The following is a 12,761-nucleotide window of genomic DNA, read 5'->3' as shown; positions in this document are numbered from 1 at the left end:
TTGGAAACGAATATACACTGGCACGTATAATGTTCAATTGGCCAACATGGCGAAGAACAATGGCATTAGCGATGCACAAAAGACGGATTAAACCACAATAGAATGATAATACAAAAGAATATATATATATATATATATATATATATATAACAGTTGAGAAGCAGAAAACAGAAAATAACAAAAGTTATAGTATGTCTAATGCTCCAAAACGTGCAGTGCAGCAGTAGAGGAAGCAAAAGGATATAATTAATGTGTGGTTTGTAGAATAAATAAAGTGCCTGTGAAAATGGAAATGAAAACTCCACAAGGTGCCAGAACTAAGAGAAGTTTAAGGGATAGTAGAAAGTGGAAGTGAAGTAGTGGTTAAATAGATAAAAGAATTTGAAAAACCTAGTGCAAAAATGAACTGGGACTGAGGGGGGGGGGGAAATATATATATCTCCAAGTATGAAAAAGCAAATATTAAATGTTATAATAAATATAAATATTATAATAAATATTAAGTAGTCACATAACCAATTAATGCCATCTAGGATGATTAAACATTACATCGGTCTGTATAAATATGAATATGAGTTAAGTTGATAGTGGTAAGAGTTTTTAGAGGTAAAATATGATATACTAGCTTATCAGATAAACCATAAACCATGGCGGGTACCCAACGTGACCTGGAAAAAATCAATCTATGCTATGACATAAGCAATAAATTATAAACATATATAAAAATACCATTAAAATGTTAATTATGGCAATAAGATACATTGAAAGGGACTTTTTCGAGGGCTAACCCTTTCAATGTATCAACCATAATTAACGAGCTATCCGTTTCTGTAGTCATCGTCCAGCATAACTATGTCCAAATATATGTAAAATAGTAGTAAGTTAGAGACAAAAGGTATTATATATTAATTATTAAAAGGTATTATATATATTTATTGCTTATGTCATAGCATAGATTGATTTTTTCCAGGTAACGTTGGGTACCCGCCATGGTTTATGGTTTATCTGATAAGCTAGTATATCATATTTTACCTTTAAAAACTCTTACCACTATCAACTTAACTCATATTCATATATATATATATATATATATATATATATATATATATAACACTATATTCAGATATGGGAGGGCAAATTTAGCAAGAGGTCGAATCAGGGGATGGCAAATATGCATAATCTGAATATAGTAGATGAAAGTATGAAACATAGCCAGGAAATTCATCAGGGGACTACTCCTGGCCATGCATCAAGCACTGCGTTTCCAAACTTGTCTGTAGTATTAGAAAAAGATGAGCAAATATGCAGCCTTTTATCGGAATACTAGTAGACAAGGTAGGCCCTACGCAGGGTAAATATGTAAATTGAAATAAATACAAATATATACAAAAGTGTAATGTGGAATATAATACAGATGTATGTGAAGTGTATGAAAATTGTGTGATTATTTGGTTTTTAGGAGCATTAGCAACTAAGGCCATATTGCTCCAGGGATATGCGGTGGTCATTCCCTGACCTTTCCACATCCTCCGTATTTGGTGGTCAGGGGCTCGACCCCAGTTTTATCAAGAAGCGTGTGCTATGCACTGCTGCTCCTGCCCACCTGGCTATGGAGGTGCAAATGAAAATGTCATCATCATCATCAGCCATTTTCAATCCACTGCAGGATGAAGGCCTCTCCAGCAACTTTCCAGTTCCTTCTGTTTTGAGCACTGGCCATCCATTTACTACTCAGAAACTCATGAATTTCATCTATCCATCTCCGCCTTTGTCTTCCAGGTTTTCTTCTAGCTCCTCTTGGGTACCATTCTGTTATTTTCTTAGTCCATCTGTCATCATGTCTTCGAGCTATGTGTCCTGCCCAAGACCATTTTAGTTCTTTAGTTTTGATAAGAATGTCCTTTACTTGAGTTTGCTGCCTAATCCATGTGTTTCTCTTCTTATCTAACAGTCTGATTCCCAATATAATTCGTTCCATTCTTCGCTGTGTAGTTCTTAGCTTCTCTTCCATTCTTTTGGTGAGTGCCCAAGTTTCACTTCCATAAGTCATGGTGGGGAGTATACATTGGTTCATTATTTTACGTTTCAGACAAACTGGGATATTGCTCTTCAGTATGTGACTATATTTCCTGAATGCTATCCATCCAAAATTTATTCTTCTCTTGACTTCCAGCCATTTATCATTATTACAGCTAATAACTTGTCCCAGATAAGTATATGAATCCACCTTTTCAATTACTGCTCCTTCAATCATTATTTCCCTTTCCGTGGCATACTTGTTCATCATTACTTTTGTTTTAGCCATATTCATCTTTAGTCCAAAATCCTTACTAACTGTGCATAACTGATTAAGATTTTCCTCTAATTCTTTGGGATTGTGGCTTATGACCACAATGTCATCTGCAAATCGTAAATGGTTTAGGTACTCTCCGTTCACATTGACTCCTTTCTGCGACCAGTCTAATCTTCTGAAAGCTTCCTCAAGGGCAGCAGTAAACAGCTTCGGAGATATTGTGTCTCCTTGTCGAACTCCTTTCTCGATTTTAAATTTGCTACTGTCTTTGTCTAGTCTAATAAAGGATGTAGCACTCTCATATATTTTCTTCAAAATCATAATATATGGAGTATCTATGCCTTGTCTTTCCAGTGCCCCAAACATTGCCTTATGCTGTATGGAGTCAAATGCCTTTTCAGAATCCACAAATGCCAGGTATAATGGTGTTTTATATTCATTTGCTTTCTCCATTAGCTGTGATATTACGTGAAGGTGATCCATAGTTGAGAATCCTGTCCTAAAGCCAGCTTGCTCTTTCGGTTGATTCTCATCAAGTATTCTTTCTAATCTGTTAGTAATGACCCTTGTGAACAACTTGTAGATATGGGATAACAAGCTAACTGGTCTATAATTTCCAATTTCTGATTTATCTCCTTTCTTATGCAGCAAAACTATGATTGCATTATTCCACTGCTTAAGCATCACACCTTTTCTAATGCACTTTGTGAAGAGCCTTGCCAGTTTTTGTGTTATGTCTCTTCCTCCCAATTTTAACAACTCTACAGTAACTTCATCTTCCCCCGGGGCTTTCCGATTCTTCATTTTCTTCAATGCATGTTCTACCTCATCAGGAAGAATATCGGGTATGTCGTATGTGTTGCTACTTTGCAATCCATCTTCCCCACTGCTGGTATCATTCCCTCGCTCCTTGTATAATTCTCTATAGTAGTCTTCTGCTATTTGAATTATGCCTTCTCTGCTGTTTATAAGTACACCATCGCTATTCTTCAGTTTCAGTATCATTTGTCTTTCTGTATTACTGCTCATGGCTGCTGATTTCAATCCTTTGTTTTCCCTTAATGCTTGTTCTACTTTTCTTGTGTTAAATCTTCTTATGTCCTCTCTGAGTCTCTTTCTAATGGCTTTGCATAACTCAGTATACTCAATTTTCTCCCTGTCAGTGTTTTTCTTGCTCTTCATTTGTCGTCTTTGGTTCATCATGACAAGTGTTTCTTGACTAATTTTTTCTTCTTTGGATTTCTGTTTCCCTGTAGGTTTCTTGGGCTTTATCACTTTCAGAAAGTTGTAATATTCCTCGTCGATATCTTGGTCCTGAGCAGTCTGCAGAAGCTCAAACTTGTTCTTAAGTTCCAGTACATACTGATTTTTCTCCTCCTGTGTTATCTCAAAGACCTTTGTATTATTTACTCGAGTCAGTTTTTTCCTTTCCTTTCCTACATCTATATCAAGTGTACATCTTACCATTCTGTGATCACTTCCAACATTTACCTTATTCAGGACGGTAACATCATTCACAATATATCTTCTGTTAGTGAGGATGAAGTCGATTTCATTAGTTGTTAATCCATTTGGACTCTTCCATGTCCACTTTCTGTTCACCCTTTTCTTGAAAAAAGTGTTCATTACTGACATTCCTTGAGATTCTGCAAATTCCACAAGTCTTTCACCTCTTTTATTTCTTTCACCAATTCCAAAATTTCCTATAGTTCCTCTTTCTGCGCTGTTTTGCCTTTTTCCAACCTTAGCATTGAAGTCCCCCATAATAATAGTGTAGTGGGTTTTCTGCTCATCTAGAAGACTCAATTTCAGTGTACATTTCTTCAACCTCTTCATCATCATGGCTCGATGTTGGTGCATAATAATAGTGTAGTGGGTTTTCTGCTCATCTAGAAGACTCTCAATTTCACTGTACATTTCTTCAACCTCTTCATCATCGTGGCTCGACGTTGGTGCATAAATCATTATAATCTTTAGCTTGTACCTCTTAGAAATCTTGAGTATTAGTCTTGACACCCTTGGTGATGTACTTTTGAATTCCAAAATGTTGTTTTTAAAATCTTTATGAACCAGAAACCCAACTCCACCTTCACTCCTTTCACTGTTTCCATTGGTGTACAGCAGATTTCCACTTGATAAACTTATAAGTGATTCATTTCTTCTTCTTGTTTCAGCCAAACCGATGATATTCCAATTCACATTTTCTAATTCCTTTTCCAGCTCTAATATCCTGTCTTTACCGATGAGTGATCGTACGTTATAACAGGCCAAGTTCAATTTCCGTGCATGGCAGCCTGGTCGTACCCAGAGATTCTTAGCACCCTCTGCTTCCACTCTGATCCTCTCGCTGCCGTAAGAGGGAGAGTGAAAGCTGCTGGGGACTGAGGGCCATTTGTATTGTTGTGCTCTCATTGCTGGAGGGTTTGGTCTTTTCCTCTTCACGCTGACCAGGCGTCTTGAAGAGAACCACTCTACACGTTCGTTGCCACCTAAGTGACGTAACAGGGCTTACCATCGAGAAGGTGTGCATGAGTGGATTTTAGGGAGGCAGGCCAACCGGACTTTTCCTAAATCTTCTGTAATAGAGAGATATTGGATCCATCAGTGTTTTAGGCTGAGTGTTTGATAACACACAGGATACCTGTTCCCCTCTAAGCCCCTAATGAAAATGTATAGACAAGCAAATGGTATAGGGAATGGTAAATTCTAAGGGAGGGGAAGGGGAGAAAAGATCTTCAAAAGAAGGCGAAAATAGCGATAGGATTTAGGATAGACGGAGCATTCGTATCACCCTCGTATTACACTAATAGTTTTACGAACGGAAAAAAATAGAAAAAGACAGTATAAAGAAAAAAAAGTGTAGAAAAAGTCATTAAAAACATATTGTTTTATATATATATAATTAATGAATCCTCATGGCTTAAATTTAGCCAAATCTGAAACTACATTGCCTAGTTATTGGAAGGTTACTCCTCTCTCTCTCTCTCTCTCTGCCTTTTTTATTTATCTTATTTTATTTTTTTGCATTATGAGCCATATCATTTTTACCTATTATAATAATAGGTAAAAATGATTCTGGTTGCTCCTTTTTTATATTAAAGTTTGAAAGTTTTTATCTGTTATAACAAATTCTACAATAAAATGAGATAGAAATCTGCCTACATGGAATAGGAAATAGGCTTTAAAAATACTGTCTGTATACATCATTTTTAGTTATGTTTTACAATCAGGAACCATTTCAAATTTTTAAATATTTGCTATCAAATTCTTTGTTTTGAGCTTGCCATTATTATAGTTTTCAAATTAATTTTGTTTATCTTAGGATATTTTCTTAGATTCTGCCAAACTACCTCTTCCGGAGCCAAGTGACATAGCTAGAGCAAGTGAGGTTAACTTTGATGATGTGAGTAATGATCTTAAGAAACTTTATTCTCAGATAACAGGTAATACTCTCTAGTTTCTTAAGTGATATTAATTTAAAAATTGCATGAAAGTGTTAATGATATGTTTACCCTACAAAAAAAAAGGGTGCCTATTAATATTTGAGAATTTATCCCTTTAATTTAGAAAACAATGCATAGGTATTGAGCAATATCCATTTTAATATCCAACATGTGTTTTAACTTCGAATTATTAGCATTAGTAAAGGCATATGATGCAAGAAAGCAAGCAAATACAGCTTCAGCCAAAAAAAAAAAAAAAAAAACCTTCTCATTTCACCCATCCACTTGCTCCAAATGTTTGTTTAGTTCTGCCTTGAATCTATTTAAGCTATCAACTTCTACAATGACAGATGGAAGTTTTTTCCAGCAATCAACCACCTGCTGGCTAAAGGCAAACTTCTGCATCTCTGTCCTACAACTCTCTTTCCTCAATCTGAATTTATGCTCCTTCAGGCAATTATTCTGAGCAAGAGGAAGAATCCCATCAGCATTCAGCATGCTCAAACCATTCAAGCCGTTATACACCTCAATCAGATCGGATCACCATGCAGATGCCTAGTCTCCAGATACTGTAATTTGCAAAACTTAAGCCTTTATTCGTAAGAGCAACCCTTTTTTCCATTTCCTAATCATGTTACCCTTCTCTGTACTCATTCCAGCAGCTCTACATCCTTCTTAAAACGAGGCCTCCATACCTGTATACAGTACTCAAGGTGTGTACTGTATACAGGTGCCTGACCATTGCCTTTATTACAAGGTGATAATCATCTCCTTATCCCTGCTAGAAAAGTTCTTGTATATCATTGAGAAGACACCATGAGCTATTCTTGCAGACTGTCTGCACTGCTCAGAAAACTTCATATCTGCCTGCACAATTACCCCCATGTCCTTTTCATTCTCTACCATTGTCAGTGTAGTACCACAGAGTTGATACGTTACTCTGGCAAATGAAAAACGTTGATACGTTTTTCATTTGTCAATGTTAAACTTCAGTTTAACATTGACAAATGAAATGTCAAATAAATTCAAATTAAGAAAAGACAGATGTAGAATAGATGTGCGGAAATTTTCCTTTAGCCAGCGGGTGGTTAATTGCTGGAACAAACTTCCATCTGTCATTGTAGAAGTTGATAGGTTGAATAAATTTAAGGAGGAACTGGACAGGCATTTGGAGGGAATGGTGTTTTTTTTTTTTTTTTTTTGGCTGATGCTGCATAAGCTCATACATTTGCTTTCTTGCATCACATGCCACTACTACTACTATGTCTGAAGATGTTCATAGGGATCTACAGCCATGCTGCCTATAAAGCTTTCCATGGTGTCAGAATGCTGTATGCATGGTGTCAAATAATGACAGTATGCTGCTGCCTGTTGCAGCAGCATACTGTCATTAGTGTCATTACCAACCCTGCTGACCTTTGTATCATCTGTAAACTTAGACATTAAGCCTGATACACCATCATCAATATCATTAATAAATATAGAAAACAACAATGGACTGAACACTGAACCCTGGAGGACACCACTAATAAAATTAGTCCACAAAGAGCAGTGTCCATTGATTACAACTCTGTCTTCTCCCACTCAACCATCCATTTATCCGTAGCAATTTCCAATGCCACACTGTTCCAATTTGTGCAGCAGTCTTCCATGTACAACGTATCAAAAGCCTTTCTAAGATCCAAATATATGATATCAAAATTATTCTTTGCATCCAGTTCCTTTGTGACCACATCATAGTATCCAATCAAATTGGTCAGACAAGGCTTCCCCTTAACAAACCCATGCTGTGTCCAAGCTTTAACTGAAGTCTTGTCTAGATGATCCTACAGTGCTTCTTTAATCAGTGTCTCCATTAATTTCCCTGGAATAGAAGTTAAACTAATAGTTCTGTAATTACTTGTCACCCTTTTATCCTCCTTTGTGAATTTGGGTCACATTTGCACATCTCCCGTCCATGGGTACCTCCCCTGAGTCCAAGGAAGCTCTCATTATTATGGCTAAGGGTTTGCTTACTTCCTTTGCTGCCTCCTTTAATATAAATGGATGGATCCCATTCATCCCAAGTGCCTTTCTTATGTTTATCTTCAACAATTTCTCCTCCACTTTGCTCTCAGTTATTACAAAATCATCTAGCTCACTTCCAGAGTTTAATTCTCCTCTGGCACTCCCCTCCCTGAATAACTCTTCATGTGTGAATGTAGATGCAAAATACTCATTTAGTTTGTTAGCTACCTGAGCAGGATCATCAAAAGTTGAACAATCGATATCAAGTGGACCAATCTGATTCATCCCCTTCCTTCTCAAGTTTACATAAGTAAAGAATTACTTGCTGTTTTTCTTTGCATCCTCTGCCAAAGATTTCTTGTAATCTGCCTTTGCTTGCCTAACCTCCTTTGTGACGTGGTTACAGTCCAGATTATATCTATCATAGGCTTTCGTGCCACCTGTTAATTTATATGTATCCCATGCATTTTTATTCTTTGCCATGTGTCATTAGTTCATCTGAAATCCATTTAGGCCTAAACCTTCAACCATATTTCTTAGTTGGCATGATAAGCCTAGTAGCATTCCATGATAAATTCTTTAAATGATTCCAATTTAGAATTTGCTGTTGGTAACATCATCAGTTGGTTCCACCATATAGAATTTAAATACTGTCTCAGACCACCATAGTCACCTTTATGAAAGCAAAATCTCTTTCCTTTACCCATGATGGTAGTTACCTCATTTTGAAAATCCCACTTCAGCACTGTGATCACTGCCACCTAGTGGTTCCTTTATCTGCAAATTCTTAATGCATGAATCACTACTGATAATCAGATCAAGAGTATTACTCCCTCTGGTTGCCTCCTGAATGTGATGCTGTAGAAAACAATCATTCAATAAATCCACAAAAGCCTTGCTAGTGTGTGTGTGTGTGTGTGTGTGTGTGTGTGTGTGTGTGTGTGTGTGTGTGTGTGTGTGTGTGTGTGTGTGTGTGTGTGACCAACCCACAAATTCCACTCAATATCTGGAAAATTAAATTCCCCCATTATAAGACACTCTGATTTACTGGCTCACTCTATTTCTCTGTGCAGTTGTTTATTATACTCATCAGAGTCATTAGGCCTATAACACACTCCTACTTTCAATTTTGTTTTCCCAGTGCTTATGTCACACCAAACTGACTCAACACTGCTCTGTCCACTCATGTCCATTGGCTGTACTTCCTTGGATTTTGTGTTTCTTAACTAATAGCATAATCTCTCCTCCCTTCCTACCCTGTCTATCCTTTATGTACACACTGTACTCCCCAAATTCCATTTCTGTATTCCTTATCAGAGATGCGGTATCTGTGTGACACCACTTCTGATATCTCAACAATTTCTACTTTTGATGTTTTGACCAACACTTCAAATTCATCAAATTTATTTTCCAAACTCCTAGCTTTGGTGTACATGCAAGTATACATGCATCTGTTCCTATATTTAAATACCCTATACAACCCATGTATTTCCTTTTTTCTGCAATGACTCGCAGCAGTCTCTGAAATCCCCTGCACCTTGTTTTCCAGGCTGCTGCTCATTTCAATAGAAGCAGTGCAAGAATCACTTTCACCTCTACCAGCGGCTACTGTTAATCTATTAATCCGTGTATTCCCCCCCAAGCTAGCAGTTTTCCGACCCACCTAACACTGCCTCGATGGTATCAGCAAATATTATTGCACCCTTTCTATTTAAGTTTATGTCATCGCTGTAGAACCAGTCTCGCCTGTTAACAAGCACAGACCAAGCTGAGAAAAATTCTGCACCTTGAACTTTGCACAATCTCTCCAGGGCTGAATTGATAGACAAGGCTTTCATCATATACTCCCTCCTATAGTGTCTGGGCAGAATTGCAGACACTTTCAAACTCAGCCCTAACTTTCAGCTTTTTTTCAACATTGACCTGTACTTGTTAAGTAATTCTGCCGGTCTCATTAGTGTACAGCAATATCACCTTTTGTGCCCTTAAAAGATGATATCTGCTCTACAACATCATCAACCTTTGCTTCTGGCAGACATACCCTGGTCCTGTTCCACCTGTCCTTTTTGTACGATATATTTCCCCGTTTCCCTGACAATGGATTCACCGACAACAACTAGTTCTTGTGGGACCAGTACATTCTGCCCTGGGGGTTGCCATTGTGTTATGTGATGTTGAAGTGCAAGCTCTGGCATTGATGTGGACAGCTGAGAGCTTGATGGGCCCTCAATTTAAATCTTTTCAGGGTATCTGCTCTCTCCTTCAAGCCCTCATATAGACCCATAACAATGCTGAGTTGGCGCCTGATTTTCTCATACTCCTTACAGCGTACACATACACAAAGACATTCCCCTTGGCAATATCATGTCCCATTCCTGATTGCTCCATAAACATCCAAACAACCAGTACATTTCAAAAGTCTGTGATTCTGAGGACAACTGTCCCCCTCAGTTCTTCCCTGAACCACAGCACTCTGATTAGCTTGAGCCTTTTGGTTTGAGTTTTGATTTCGATTCAATTTCAGTACAAAAATATAACCCTAAACTTATATCCCAATGCAGTTATAAAACCACACACACGAGCCAGAACAGTTTCCAGGTTTACAAGGTTTTTTTTTTTTTATTTTTTCCCAAGTTTCAAGTATCAACAAAATCAAAAATATGAAGATTAATTGAAAAAATTGTGTTAAACATTCATAAATCCCACATTTCAAACCACATGCGTAGCTATACAATACAGTGCATCCCACTTTACGATATTAATCCGTTCCAGAGGGACCATAGTATTGTGCAAATATCGTAATGTGAACCCAGTAACACATTGTCCTTTAGTTATTTGTTCCAAAACTTCGGAATTTTTGCTGTATAATTAAGCTATTTATCTTTCTAAAAGGTCATTTTATAATGTAAATTGTATTAGTTACCAATTCAAATCATTAAATCCACTACACTTTCATCGTTATCATATGTTCTGTTATAAGAACCAATTTTGAATGGCTTTGTGATATTTTAAGTACATTTCTGGAAGTCACGACCATAAAACAATTTGCACTTTTCAGTTTATTGTGCTTTTCTGTTAGTGCAAGCAATTATAAACGGGTAGTTAACCCGATGTTATTGCATTTGTGAAAATACCGATAGCTGGAATTGTGTTTTTTTACATTATTAGGGTGAAATGTGTTTTTCCTTCACTGAAATCTTCAATCATATAAAAAACAAATTTTCAGAATCTTCTCTTCTTTCTTTTTTTTTTTTCTTTTTTTTAACCTTCGTGAACTTGTTACTTCCTGCAAATTGTATTAGTTACAATCTCACTTGTGCATATCTTGTTAGTTAGTTGCAATTTGTGCGTGCCGCTAAAAAATATTTATGCATGCTATCGTGAAATTTATAAAGAAAAGAGAAGAGATTACCTTGGAAACAAATGCCTCTTGAAGCATTTCTGAAGAAGACAACTCCTTGTGCAAGGCACCTCTGTAGCCAGGTGGGCAGGAGCAGCCAGCAAGTGCGTAGCCCATGCTTCTTGATTAGACCAGGGTTCGAACCCATGACCACCAAATACGGAGCATGCAGAAAGGTCAGGGAATGACCACCACATATCCCCGGAGCAATATGGCCTTAGTTTCTAATGCTACTAAAAACCAAATAACAACAACATCCTTGTGCAACAAACCAAGAACGAGTGCCGACCCAGCTGTGAGTGATCAGCAAGTGTACATTTAGTCGATGATGAAGAATAAACATTCTTTAACATTTGTTAAGTCATAAATAATTTTTTTAAATTATAATTTACTTGATTTTACAGGCTATGTTTTAATTTCTTTGGATAAATCAATCATTGTTTAAAAATAAACTAATTTCATTGTTGTGAACATAGCCCCTGTTTTTAACATTGTCTATGGGAATAAATTCCCGCTTTATGAGCGCGCGCTAGGAATGAATTAACTCGTAAAGTGGGAATTTATTCCCATAGACAATGTTAAAAACATTGTCTATGAGAATAAATTCCCATTTTCGCTAGCTGTCTATGCCAAATCGCCAATTCTAAAAGCTTTACGAATATTACTATCCTACGTTATGATATACATGACAAGTTAAATTATTAAATCACATAAGTAGTGCTATAATTTATGATTTATAATCCTTTGTTGATACTGATTACACTGCTACAAGTTACATAGAAACTACCATTATTTGCTGTATCGATACGAAAACAATACCGGCAGATTTGAATGCTACTATCGATACAATGTCGACAGAAATCAACTGTGGTTTTCTATGCAATTACAAGGCCAGGTAAAAAAAAAAAAATGCGTTTTAATCAGCAAATCATTAAAAAAACTATACTACTAAATTTAAATCAAAAGTTATACAAGAACAATTTCAAATCAATATACTCCTCTTTGACATAGTGTATTATTACTACTGGTTCATTACATCTTTTCCATTGTGTGTTCAACTTAATTTTTTTGTACTAGAGTCTGTTTTATACAACATTTTTGCATTATGACGGATGGTCTTTGAATACAAATTTCAGTTGAATGAAAGTTTAAAGTTTTTGGCTTCTGTTGCTCCTTGTCATGAACTTGACAACCATTTATCTTCTAATTCATTTTTGATATTTCAACCTAAGTTTCTTGCATGCTATGCTAGGGCATTCTCCATTGCCTAGAAATGCAGTAAACTATGCTGTAGTTTTGTCTATCACTGTTCCCCAAAACTTAATAGTTAACCATTCAAAACTATATTCAGTGATCACTAAATTATAACCACCTACCTACTCAGGTTGTTGGGCCACCATTCACATCGATAACAGCCACTATTGGCCCAGGCATTAACATCCACTAGATGTTAATGCCATAAGTACTACATATGGGTAGAAGTAACCCCAGAGAAACGTACCAACTGTGTGGTACTACACTTAAGGTGGTAGAAAATGAAAAAGACCTGGGAGTAATTGTGCAGGCAAATACGAAGTTTTCTGAGCAATGCAGACAGGCTGCCAGGGCAGGTCATGGG

The 12,761-nt window shown here is 36.8% G+C and overlaps 1 protein-coding gene across 1 annotated transcript in view; it reads left to right on the top strand.

Moving 5' to 3' along the window:
- LOC150084862 (uncharacterized) overlaps nucleotides 1-12,761 on the top strand; it is a 243,598-nt gene that overhangs the window by 178,920 nt on the left and 51,917 nt on the right. Inside the window, exon 16 of the mRNA XM_090376371.1 lies at nucleotides 5,616-5,736. Within this exon, the coding sequence (XP_090232497.1) occupies nucleotides 5,616-5,736 (121 nt within the window). The remainder of the gene's footprint in view (nucleotides 1-5,615; nucleotides 5,737-12,761) is intronic.

This window comes from Mastigoproctus giganteus, chromosome 6 (assembly GCF_048544385.1).
Source record: "Mastigoproctus giganteus isolate SK-2022 chromosome 6, ASM4854438v1, whole genome shotgun sequence".
NCBI lineage: Eukaryota > Metazoa > Arthropoda > Arachnida > Uropygi > Thelyphonidae > Mastigoproctus > Mastigoproctus giganteus.
This window is presented reverse-complemented; position numbering and strand designations above follow the sequence as displayed.